The sequence below is a fragment of the Nesoenas mayeri genome (assembly GCF_963082525.1).
Source record: "Nesoenas mayeri genome assembly, chromosome: 2".
In the NCBI taxonomy this organism is placed as follows: Eukaryota; Metazoa; Chordata; class Aves; order Columbiformes; family Columbidae; genus Nesoenas; species Nesoenas mayeri.
The window spans coordinates 91614757-91628444 of record NC_137543.1 but is presented as its reverse complement, the minus strand read 5'-3'; the positions used below and the strand labels follow the sequence as shown (position 1 = coordinate 91628444).

Below are 13688 nucleotides of genomic sequence, written 5' to 3'. Positions count from 1 at the left end.
TAAGACTAGAAATACCTGTTTCAGAAGGAGGCACCCGGTGGGCAAAATGAACATCTTCCTCGTGAGTGTGCCATAACACCAGATAACAAATTTCATTTCACTTTGCATTTACACTAATCTGCCTACTTGCACATTTATGCTTTCCACTTTAGCATCATGATTCACTATTATACTCTGTTATAGCAACAAGAAAAGGTTATTCACTAAAAACCAATCCAAACCAGACCAAAAACAAACCAGTGGCACAGTCCTGCTAACCACTATCTTCCTTTAGTAAAACTAGACTGTTTCAGTGTGCTCAGGATCTTACCTATCACAGGCCTGTGGTCACTTGCTGCAGTGCCACCAAGCTCGGTAACAGGTTTCTGCAATGTCCCACCCATCTGCTGTGGCGTGGGCCTACAGAAAAGGAATTTTACAGAGCAGACTGGAAACTGTCAGATGGAAGTAACTTTTAATAGGAAGATTTTCCCTGCATGAATATAGGTCCTTCTTAGTGCGGTGAGTAAATACAGCATTCCATCCAGGTAACTTCAAGCAACATCTCATTAAAAGACAAATTTTAAACCAAGCAATCTTCTCAACCAAAAGTCTCTGACTGGTACTCACTTCTGCTGGGCAAGTCACTCAGCCTGGCAACTCTGGCAAATCTACTAAAGCACCAGAAGAGTTGCCATACGGGGAAATCCCCATGTAAAGGTGACTACATCAGCATCTGATAGGCCTGAGTCAAGTCTCAGGGGAAACCTCCCTTTCCTGCTTCTGGGAGAGGATGAGCAGATGCCCAGCGAGCAAAAAGCCAAACCAACCCCACCAGCACCCCTTCAGCAAGCAGCCTGGGCTGAGGACCTGGACACAAGTGTTCCGCCACCCCAGAGTCCTGGCACTGGAATTCACCCTTGGATGCTGACAGCAGCACCGGCTGCAACTCAGCAGCTGCCCTGCCTTCCCCACAGCAGACAGAATAATGACCCAGTCTGGCAAACATGTGGCTTGCAACACCTCTGGTCAGATGAGTCAGACAGTGATGTATTCAACACCCAAGGCCAGTATCTCCTCTGAACGTTTTTGTGTCTCTCCCTTCTCATTTTACACCTCTCTCCAACTCTCTCCAATTCCAGTCCAGTAAAAGTTAAATAAATATGAAATTACAAAACTGCACTCCCTCCTGTTTCTCCTCTGTTTTCACAGAATGGTTTAAGCTGGACAATATGATACAGAAAAGGTAAATCCGCAAGCAGCTATTACTTCCTTTGTGCACATTACATTATCTTTCCTATAGTCACAAAAATCACTCCTTTCATTCCACCTATAGTACACTGGTTGGAAAATGACTGGTAACAATCAAGGAAATAAGATCTCTCCCCTCCCACACAGAACCAGGCTGTAACCATCACTCTTGTCATTTTGCTTATAAGCTATATTCCTTTCCCCCACCTGTCTTGCAGTTTCTTTGTAGGTTGTAATCTCTTTGATATAGGGACTAAAACTACGTGGGAATTCACAAAGTCTTAATCATCTCTGAGGTGTTCCACCCATGCAAATAAATGAATACAGAATCGGGGGATGAGAGAGGGCAAGGAACATCCATGTGATTTAACATTTTGTTTCTCCCATTGACAACTGTACATATTGCTACATCCCTATGAACGAAACTGCACGAAACATGTTTGGCAACCTGGGTTACAGAGAATTTCCCGATCTGTAGTGCAGTAAGTTGTCTACAGGACAAGCAACTACTGATGTATGTATTTAAAAATGAGATCAATTATTCCAAAAAGGCATCTTCACGGCAGCACTTGAATATCTAACTACATAGCATACAATACCACAGATGTTCCAGTAGAACCATTTGCATCCACAACTCTGAAGCTACAAAATTAGAAGCTCTTATACAGCCTGGCTTTATGTTTTTGTCCTCAGGAAAATCTATCCCATTTCTCAAAATAATAATAATAAAACAAAAAAAAGGAATACTTCTGGATATCTGTAACAACTCTTATGCAAAGAGGGCTGGAAGACTTTTCTCAATTCTGACTTCCTTACATAACCTAAGCATCCTAGTAGTTGCAGTGTGTGTGTGTGTGTGTGCCATGCCATACTTGTACATCACAGCCCACATTTCATGCCCAAGAAAGTGTCTCTAGTCAGCTTGCAAGTCCTTCCAAGGAAACAAAATAGCCCCCTACCCTGTAATCCTTTCCTAACTCCTGGGTCACGGTCAGAACTCACCTGTGCATGTTTCCATTGGTGGTGAAGGACTGTCCACATACTGAACATTTATAAGGCCTTTCACCTGAGTGCACCAGCATGTGGCGATCAAGGGAGCTCGCTGAGCTCAGAGACTTTCCACAGATGCTGCAGGAATGGTCTGTTCCTCCAGTGTCAGTGTTATGCTAGGGAAAGCAATGATGTTTTTTCATTGAATGCCCCTTCTGAAGTCCCAGTAAAATAACAACAAGAACCATAAACTTCTTAAAAGCAGCTTTAAAGAGCTACTTGGCACAATACCTTATATAAAGGTGTGCCCTGTGTATACCTCTCCTCCCCAGCCCTCCCTCAACTCCAATCCCACCCTTCGTTTTTAACTCCTTAATGCACCAGCACAAGTAGCTGTTTCATACAGCCTGCAACATGCAGCATTTCTGCTGGGTGTGTGGCAGGAGGGGATGGAAAGGGATTCAGCAACAACCCATCAGACAAAGGGTACCTTGACATACTTTAACCTGCGCAGTGGTTTGGGGCTGGGGGGATGGTAAGGGGAAAACAGGAAAAGGATGTAATTACAAAATTCATGGCACTGAATTCAAGACACTTGAAAACAAATACTCTTTAAATATATTAATTTTGAACTGACTGCACAGTAAGAATACAGAAGTAAACAGGCTCCTATGGGCATAAGAATGCATTTCAGGGCAAAAAAATGGCCATCAGTTACTGTGCTGTGTGTACCACTCTTTCTTTCTTGCATTCAGAGACTTGAAGATTTCTTTATACACCAAAAGAAAACCAGGAGAGTAAGAAAAAAATTAAGTAACAGTTACAGTACAAGAGGGAAAAACTGAAGTAATAAGTATCTAGTGGACTCTCAGTGGTGAACTACAACCTTAATATCCAAAGCAGAACCTTCTGACAGAAAAGGCCAAATCTCCTTATAACATCTGCATATATTTCAAGAGGAGCAAGAAGAGGCCTGTAGCTCACAATGAAGTGCATCGTCCATTAAAAAAAAAGTATTCTTAATTCTGCATCGCAAAATTGCTATGCCCTGTGAAGGACTGAGAGGCTCTTCTACACTGAGAGAACTTAAAAATTTTGTCTTCCTGGTTCTTAATTTGCATTAGCAGTAAAAGGATCTGTACTCAAACAGGATAAGAAAACAGGACTTATGCCTCATGATGGAAGTGGTTTTCCGGATCCTTGGGATACCTTAAGCTATGCAGAAGAGGACATACATCCTTGTCTGAGTCACTGCAGGGGGGAGTGTTGGGGAAGGAAAGGAGAGGAATTACCCACCTCAGGGTTGGGTTTGTGGGGTTATTTTTAAAGAAAATGCAAGGGGAAAGCTAGAATAAAAGCAAAACAATTGAATAAAGTTATAATGAAGCATCTCTGGTGTGCACATGGAATTTTTCACCATTGCAAAATGCACGTTAGCAAACCAGACACTCTTAACAAAAAGTAAGAAATCAAGAGCTGGCACTCTGCATACCTGACGAATGTGCATAGTTAGCTGGTGCTGTGTAGTGCAAATCTTTTCACACAGAGGACAGGTATAGGAAGACTTCTCTTCTTTTGTTTCCTGTGAACAAAACAAACGAATCAGAAAGAATATAGATATAAACAAACTCGAAAGCTATTACTGCTGGGGATGGAAAAGAATATAATCCATCCGCAGTACAAAAGGCCACTGCTAACAGAACAACTTGCATATATACATTTATCATTCTGATAGATCTCTCAGGGAAGTTTCAGAAACTTCTGAATTTATAAATAGGGGCCATTTCCACTACCGTAGAAGTACAGCAGCTGTTTTAACAGTGTATGGATACTTAGCAGTAGCAGTTTAGGACAGGAAATGAAGGCAATTATTGCGACAAGCTCAAACTGCCAGCAGGAATTTAGGTGAGCAGAAAGTAATTACTGGAATACCACCAGAATATGTGGGCAGATGCCACTGATCTTCCCAAAAGATCTTTAATAAATGCAAGTCATCGGGACTTCAGGTTTTCTAGTCCATCCTGACAGCAAGGCACTAGCTCAGTTCCCTTTTTTAGGGGCTGTGTGTTCTGCTCTGCAGCTGACTCAGAAGGAAGAACGGCGTTTACTGAATCACCAGCACCATTTCCCTTAGCATCCTGTGTTTCTCCTGGAAGCATCCCATGCAGGCACACCGGCCAGGCCCAACCCTTCTGAAGCTTGCAAGATCTGATGAGATCATAGCGAGAAAGAGGTGACAATGCAGGAGTGTACGTGACTCAAAAAGAACACATTATGAACCCGGTTATTCTCCACCCAGGTGAGAATCAGGAGTAACTGTGGTGCAAACGATGAAGCTGAGTGGAGAGCTCTGCCGGATTTTAAGTATGCCCTTGAGACACTGAGCAAGCTGCCACTCTTTCAGCCAAGGACAAAATGGCACTCCTGAAGGAACCAAAGGTGTTTGCCTGAATTGTCTGCAAGGATGGCTACTGCATGACATACAGGGTATTTTCAGCACCTCACTAAGAAGCCCAGGCATGGCTTCGGCACCAATGCCTTTATACTAAAAGGAAGACAGTTTGGCGCCAAAAACTAAACCTCAGTTTGCTGTAGAATTATGTAAATCTTCACCAGCTAGATATCCAACACCCATTACCTATGTTTTCTGGTGACGAGAGTACAAAAACCATCTCTGCATGACCGATGGGAAGTATAACATTTATGCCAAAAGCACACACTGTACTGAACCTCTTCACTGGCTATTGTAAGTATCATAAGTAAAAACATGAAAACAAGGAAAAACAACCAACCAACCCCCCCAATACATCAACAACAAAACATGAAAACAAGGAAAAACAACCAACCAACCCCCCCAATACATCAACAACAACCAAACAAAAAAATGCAGCACCCTCAGTAGCTCTTTGGTCAGGAGGGAGTTGACGGCTATGAGTGCATCTGGATTATGTTTTTTCCTTTCTCCACAAAGCTATTTTCCCCTCATCAATTCAGAAGCAACAACTCTTTCCAGATTGTCAGATGTAAGCATTTGTGGAGAACACTGAGAACGACTAACCTGAGCCTCTGTGACAAGTTCTCTGGCATGTTAGGAAGAAAGGTGCTGACATAGGCATTTTTAAGTCTCAGTAAAGGAATATCCCTTCCTACGTGATTTGGGGAACCATTCTGGAGATTCCCCTATCAAAAATATAACCCTGTGTTTTCAAAACTAAGGCCATGAAAATTTTCTATTAATTTCAGTGACCTGTGGATTTGGATGAAGAGCTACTTTCCCATTTTGCCCCAAGTAATCAAAACTTGTGACTTCACTTCTAAAAGGACCAGGACTGCAATGATTAGGGTCTCCCACTCCTCCCTATGGTTTCTCTTGTATATCTTTTTCTAACTGTTTTTCAGGGCTCTCCATCCTAAAAACTCTCCAGCTCATGCACATGGGCCAAGGCTTAACATACTATTACTCACAAAACATCAGAAAGCAAGCAAGGTTGCCATTATGAACACCCCAAGAAAGTTAAAATGCATTATCCCAGTGCCCCCCACTTCTTATATACAAACATGTAATTCACACATGTGCATTCCATCCTACTTATATAACTGTGATTTTACTATATGCAACCTGTCTGTGGAGTAATGTTCAGCTGCAATTATACTGCAACCCTGTTAAAGTTGGCTCAGGACAGAGAACAAACACGCTGTGCCGTGAGGAAAATCCCTGCAGCTGTGCTGACAGTTTAGATGGTGTTTAATCCCCAGGGTATTTCTGTGAAATTATCAACCTATTACTTTTTTTTGCCTCCCCTTTTAAATGAGTGTTGCAGTTCTACATGATGCGCTTGATTGTTTCAAAGCCTGCTTTCTAGATTGCCTGCTCTTCCAATCAGCAAATTAACAGAAGATAGAGTACATTACTGGTTCACCTTGAAGCAAAGATCAGAAACACGCTATAGCTCAGCCAGGGCTGATTAGTATTGGATCTGGGGTTTATTATTAACTAAAACCCAAACTTTCTCCAGTGGTCACACAGGGTACATGCCGCATACCCTAACACAGCTCAAGCAAATCCAGGGTAGCTGCAACAGGAATGCCGTTGACTGACTCAATCAAGACCAAAAAACTTCAGCATCCCTACTGTAAAAGCAACCTCAAGTACTCACAAATTTGAAACACAGCACTCAGCTAACCCACTGGAGCTAGGCTGGTGAAAATACGCTTCCTGAACTGAAAGATAAAATTAGCAGCTAATTTTTTAGCTACTTTTCCTTTAGTAAGTCAACCTGGCACAACTGCTCTGCATTCAACTGATGGCAAATGCTTTCAGAATTGTGCATTAGGTCTATTTGTTTTTCTCCAGCTCAAAGAAACACGTTTGTTATACTTTTTATTTTCTTCAAGAGCAAAGTAAATGAGAAGTTAAAATGGATGCAGACTGATGTGAGAACATGTTTATTAGACTATGGGTAGACTAGAGCCAAGATAAAGTCAGCATTATAAAGAGAACCATAGACTTTAGGACAAAGGTTCAGGGCAAAATGTTTCGCTGCCAACTCATGGGAAACAGCAGTCAGATCCAGAAAACTAGCTGGCTGTTCTTATCCTTGAAATTATAATAAGGGGCACATTCTGACCAGAATCTGAGATCTGAGTGCTGCTGCGCGCTGTAACAATTCAGTGCTTTCATTCTGCTACACTGAAAGTGGAAATTCGATGTATTAGAGGCTGCTAACTAGACTGATATCCACTTAATATTTCACATCTCACTTCTATTTTCTCAGTAATGTAGCCATTTGCCCCTCTGGTGATAACGATCTTCCAGCCTAAAAACAAACAGGCTATTTACTATGTTTTCAATGTATTTGTTTATTTTTATGCTGTACGAATCCCTCTTAATCCTGTCACATTTACTCTTGAGCTTCCTTTGATTCGATGCCCATCGAAATATCAGGTGGAATAAAGGTCACTAACGCTAATAAACTTCCCTGAAGCCAAACCACATGGTGTACCGGCGGACAGCTGTGTAATAGCACTGCCACTGAGACTAGTCTGAACTCCGATGCCTCATTTCACATGATGAAATCAAGGAACCAGGGCAGCTTCTAAGTGGAAACACTGCAAATAAACCTCAAAGCCAGCTGCTAGACAATACAATCCTACAAACACATTTGCCCACATACTGCCCAGGCTCTTCATTTAACAATGTTCATTTACAGTTAATGGTTTTTAACCCCTTTCAAGCAAAAAAACTCAAGACAAGTCATAAGTCTGTCAACTGGGCAGCTACTCGGCAAGCTATTAATAAACTACTATAGGAACATCACATGAGTCATGCCTCTCAACCTTTTTGGTCTCTGTAACATCTTGATTCATTTACAAATTCTCTGTGCTTCCCTACAAGCTCTAAAGTCAAATGGACTCAGGGATTTGGGGTATTTCTTGCTGTTTTGGAGCACCTTCATTACTAGGGCTTGGCCCAGCAGGAGAAAAACATGGATATAAATAATCACAGCTTTAACTGATATGACTCTCTCCTTCTACTTGTTTAGATCAATATTGCTATGAACTGGTGCCATCAACTGGTAAATGGAAAAAAAACTGATAAAAGCTTCATAGTTTTATTAACAATGAAGTAAAAACACCTTACACTACACATTTGTGAACTGTGAATCCTGACGGATGTTTGTTCTAGCACCACCTTTAACCTTCTGTCACTTGGATCCTCCCTAGGGACAGCTGCACACCTCATGAGGGGTCCCACAGAACGGCTGAGCCAAGTCCCCTGCCGCACCGCTCTGCTCCTCTCTGAGGTATTTATTTTCTCTTCGGCTCGTTAAATGAACTGGTGCCCCAACAGATCATGCAAATGCAAGAGCCTGGAGAAAGGATGCGGTGGGGAAGAACTGGCAACTCTTAGGTGGCTTTGCCTCTGCTATTGGCATCTGCTAGACCAGCTCACCATAGCATGATATTGGAGCCTGTGCTCAAATGTTTTACATGTGAATCCAAGCAAGCAGATCCCTTCAATTTCCAGATTTCTAAAGCTATGTTCTGGAGAGCCACCAGAAAACATATACAGAAGAGCAATGGCAGAGGCAGGAAATACCCATGAAGGGAAAAAAAGGCAAAAATATAAAAGAAACATAATTATGTCTTATCACTTCCCATGCAGCTACTTGTATCCCCTTCGCCCTCCCTGCATTTGGGTTTACATACCTGGTTCCTTCTGCCAATTCGATTTGGTGCAGGAGACTTTGAGGGGGATTTGACATTTTGAGAGTTCCCACCATTTTCAGCAATCTTCCCCACATTCATCACTGCTGACATCATGGCGTCAATGGAGGACAAGTCTGCTCCGTCCAAACTGTTCGGTGAGCTTGGTGATACCTTGTAGCTGTTTAAGCTTTCCAGCTGCTGCTCTACAATTAAAAACAAAAGCACACATAAGAGTTCCTCTAAGCCATCTGAAAAAAAAAAAAATAAAGCACCACAATATTTTAAGCTGCCTCTAACTTTCATCACATTCTGCTGGATCATCATGGAGCACAAGCAGCTCATAATAATTGGAGTTCTTGTAACAGGAAAAGTTTCTCATATTGGAACGCATAGGACAAGGTGTACATTTCTTCTCACAGGACATGCACATAATCTTCATTTCCAACCTTAATTCAGTATGGGGCTTATAGAGTCATTTACCTTAAACTCTCTCACTGTAAAATGGCATTATTCATGGTACCTTTTGATCACCATGAACTAGTAGAGCAGTACTGATGAATGCACAATCATTCAAGCAAATGTGTTTTGAGAAGAACTGCACAATTAAGGCATTAGTAACACAGTGTAGGGTACTGGGTTCTCTTTCTAGCATAGCTTAAGCCAACTCTGTATATGAAATAAGCTAAATTAGCAAAAATCCAACCAAAACAAACCCCCAGATCCCCTCAAATGCCTCTTTACTGCCATTGCTGGGATCTATGTAGATTCTTTCTTCTTTTTGGTCTGCCAAGCCACATTCGTCCATTGAGAATATGTGTTACACCCATGGCTAATGCCACAGCTAAAGCTGCTACATTCTGTGTCTAGCAGGGATGCTCCTATCTCAGATACCAAATTCAAAACACACCTAACATATCAGCTCTGGTTTCTGAACATACAGACACATCAAACACACAGTTAAGGCCTTCCACTTTCCTCGAGTTTGAAAAGGAAATTAAACACTCCTTTTGCCCAAAAAAAAATCTCACAAACACCCTGCAAGTCTATTGCTCTGTCACCTCTGATGGAGAGCACAGAATCTTAATGTGTGTTGTGAGAAAGTCACTGTAACCCAAGTGGATGTGAGGCTGAACAAGGAGGAACATGTTTGTCTGCGAACATCTGATCTCTGCATAATACTGTCTTTGGAAGATAAGTTTGAGCATTATAAACAGGTGTTTTTTTTGAGGCTAAGTAATGTTGTGCCAAGTAACTGGGAGCCAAGAAAATCTTAGTTTGGAAGCCTGCAGTGGTAGTTGAGTATTTATGTGCCCATACTTCTGCTCAACCTATTTTGTACTTTGCAGACAGATAAAGGTTAGTGATGGGGAAAGAAATCTATGCACCAGTGCGTTCTGCTGAATGTATCTTATAGTCTTCACATAGATAAGGGGTATGGATAGGAAAGAAATGTTTCAACAACCCTTAATCAATGCCCTAATTTACAGAGTCACATAGAGCTAGTCAAACCAGTTACCTTCATTTTTATCCCCTGATTGACTGTGGCTCTCTTCTTGGTTGCTGGTCTCCTCACTTAGTGTAGTCTGTACAGTAGCGTCTGGCTCTTCAGCCTCTTCTTCAGCAGCACCCTCGAGCACTACGTGAGGGAGAATGGAAAAAGAGAAAGGGAGTAAGTTTTTCTGGAAGCCATTTTAGCAAAATAAGACTACAGTCCTTTAATTTAAGGGCTCCCCTGACTGGTACGTAGGTCTGAGGACAGAAGCACGGCAACAGTGCCAGTGCAGCCCAGTCCCAGGGGTGGCTGGACACTGGGCTGGGAGATGGTGCTGCCTCTGCCAGCAGCAAAACCCAGGCAAATAAAGAGAAGAAACCCTCACCAGCTGGGTCCCCAGTATTCAGCCAGCATAAAAAGGAGGAGGGAGAGAAGGAGAGAGCAAGCTAGCATATCACTGATGGCTGCAACATTTGTTTAAGAAGTAGGAAGAATATTCTGCAGCTGGAGAATTTAATTAATTCAGTTTCATACACACACTCCTCTCCCCTTCTCTTCTCGGAGGATTAACATACACTCCAATACATGAATTCATGGTGACCTTTTTCTTCCTTATAGAAGTGGTGAAATGACTACTGAGGTTTCTGGGACCACATTCCTCACATCCACTGCCCAAGGTTTCCAGATGAGTTGAAGACATAAGCAACCATCGTACGTGCCGACAGAATTTCTCCACACCCCTTTCTGAAACCACAAACTTATCATGCTATCATTGGGGTTTCAGGAAGGATGCCTGTTCTGGCTGGAGAATGACAGGGCAGTTAAACATCATTTTTAGAGGTCACGGGGAACGATCGACGCATGAGGAAGAGAAGTTCTCTGCCTGCGGCACCCACGGCGATAGCCTCTGGAAAGGGTTATTTGTAATATGGAAAAATACTGATACATTTTTAATGGATAAATACACCTTTATAACCTCAACAAGCAAAAAAAGTTATTTCATTGTGGAAACAAACACACTGTGGACATTTCATAATCTCAGATTTACAAACCACATCCAGCAAACTTAAAACAGGTTTTCTTTTCTTTTCTTTTCTTTTTTTTTTCCCCCAGAAAGCAACCTCAATCAAACTGTGGTTAACTCAACAGGATTTCTTTCTTTTTAAAAAAACGTATTCTCAAGGATGACATGCAAATCACTCACATAACACATCTTCAAATGCTGTTTGAACAGCATTTACAAACAATGAATGACTACGTTCTCCTAGCTACTGACATTTTAGAGCGCACAAGAAAAGGCAGACAAAGAGAAGGGGCCTGGCCCATGTGCAGCAGTTCCTCATTTCACACGGTGCCAGGTAAAGCAGCAGACTCCAGCTTCCCACCTCCCATCAACCGCTGACCCCCTTGGGAGCAGCACACGGATGACGTGACATAGTGAGCCAGCGCTGTCTAGAGACAAAACCTAGGACCAGACTAAGCCCAGGACTGAGGCTCTGGGTAACATCAACTTCTTAACAAACACTGTTTTCAATCTGCATCTTCAAAAACTGACAAAAAAAACATTTTTCCACCATCCCGAACAACTCAAGGTAACTCTTCCCTAGTTATTTTTGTACTTTTCTGCTAAGAAAACACTAGTGGTCCCTGCGACACCAAGATTTCTTGATCCAAGGTGATGCCAAGCACCCACCCTTCTCTATTTTCTCCAGTAATTGGGGGAGCTATTTATTTGTTTGTCTTTATTTTGCTTGTCCTTAACTGTCACAACTTTGCTATTATTTTGCTTATTTTCAAAAAAGGTCCATCACATTCAAGAACAACACAGCAATTTCTTCTTTTTTCCTCTTTTCCCTCCCTGTCTTTTTTTTAACCACTTATGTGGTGGCTGACTTAATTTTGAACAGAATAAGCGCAAGTGTTGTTTTCGAGACTGGCCTAAGTTTTCTAAGTTGCTTGCTTCATCTGCTTAGCACCATGAAAAATAAGGACCAGTTTAAATTATTTGGAGGGATTTCTGTTAAAACAATGCAAATAAGTGCTTCGGTCCTTATAAAAACCCAACCAAACAAAACAACTCTTCCTTCCAAAGTAGACCTATTCATTCCTCTTTCAGTCAACACCTCGGACATTAATGTCACCATTGATTTATCCTGGAAAAAGTCAATCTATTGTGTAACTGTGAAGACTCCTGTGTTGGCCAAGGTAACTTTAAGATAGCTGAGAGTTTCCCAGAGAACTAGAGTCAGAATTCCTAGTGGTGCTTTTAGCAACAGTGAAAGTGGGAAACATCCATCACAAAGACAAGAAGCAGGCATACATGCACACCTTAACCTACCTACCTTCTGTTTCAGAAACACCTGTCAGCTTCCTCTCTGTTCTTTGAGGAGGAAAATGATGTATTATGCTACTGCAGCCTTTCATAATTTCTATGAACCAACAGTTATTCTATTTCTGAATCTAAATGTCTTCCTGCTAACACAAAGAAAGATGGATAATCACAGATCTTGTTTTTAAAACTGTTTGCTATACACAAAAATTTTCCTGTTTTGGAAGCAGTCAAAAGATCACAACTTAATTTCTGCAAAAATTGGTATTATTGTTGCGTACTTTTGTTTACATATGTGTTTTCCACTCTCTTGCATGAGGCAAAAATGCACCACTGAAACAAAGACAACTGCATGAGCAGCACACACCGTTTTCAGAAGCATAACTCTATTTGCAATAGGATATAGAAACAATAAGAATACTGGGCCAAATCACTCCTTCCTGTGGGAAAACCCGTGGCAGAGCGCCTTTAGGCAGGAACATACTCAGAGATTTCTCTTGCAGCTTTTTTTTTTCTTTAAATAAATTCTTCACTGAGGATGGGGAAGTGTGGGGTTTTTTTTTCACAGCACCTAAGAAACACAGGGAACCAAACAGGCAGCAACCAGCGCAGATGCCCTATGCTATGCCGCCTTCAGGACTGCATGCCTTCTCAGCTCACACTAAATACCCCTGCTTGGAGGTCATGCTGATGGAGCCTTCATCCTCCCTCTCCTCAAAAGAAAACAAAGACCTCCAGGAAAGAGGACAAACAGGAAATAAGCTGGCAAATGGTGCAGCTTCAGGTTGCATTCAACATCGGACCAAAGCCTCTAGGAAACAGGGAAGTGGTCACAAGCATTCAAGTCATCTTCTGCTTCGAAGAAACCCCCACAGTGTCAAAGTCATCCCCTGTGAAAAGCAGGAAAAACAAGAGCAAGCGACAGAGCAGTCGTGCCAACATGTGTGTGTCGGGGGGAACCAAACAAAACAACGCAGCAGCCCTCCTTGCACAGCCACACCAACAGACCTGGCTCTTTTGCGGGAACGTGTCCCCTCCACTTGATGATGTTGCTGAAACCATGAAACTGAGGCAATTTTGATCTCAGAGAGAAACCCGAGGGGCCTTTAGCTTCTGCTTCTGACAGAGGCCCACCCCCGATGTCCCACATAACCGGCTAATGGGAGAGTCACTGAGAAAGCAGAGCGCTAAAAAAAACAGAAAAAAGCCATGATGCTTCCCATTCAGTCTGTACAGGAAGACACTTGCTAGACCTATTTCCTCCTTTGGGATAAAGTGTGACTCCACTGTACATTAAAGCTGAGCCCATCAACAGTTACTTCCCCCCTTCGCTTATGTGTATTTATTTGTATGTAATTTTCTTGTTTTAAGACCACTCTCAACAGTTACAGCTGCTTCTCCTTCTGGTGAAGAGCATCATGGATGAAGCAAAAAGGA

At 42.1% G+C, this 13688-nt stretch overlaps 1 protein-coding gene across 4 annotated transcripts in view; it reads right to left on the bottom strand.

Annotated features, from left to right (window-relative positions):
* The window catches only part of RREB1 (ras responsive element binding protein 1), a 126197-nt gene that overhangs the window by 57842 nt on the left and 54667 nt on the right, over positions 1–13688 (bottom strand). For 3 of the 4 annotated variants that reach the window (XM_080338521.1, XM_080338520.1, XM_080338522.1), the window contains 4 exons: positions 9947–10066; positions 8431–8633; positions 3713–3802; positions 2233–2396 (listed from right to left, as the gene is read on the bottom strand). In XM_080338521.1, coding sequence (XP_080194647.1) covers positions 2233–2396; positions 3713–3802; positions 8431–8633; positions 9947–10066 — 577 coding nt within the window. Of the gene's footprint in view, positions 1–2232; positions 2397–3712; positions 3803–8430; positions 8634–9946; positions 10067–13688 lie in introns of those variants that run through there. The other variant, XM_080338523.1, reaches the window with a different exon arrangement.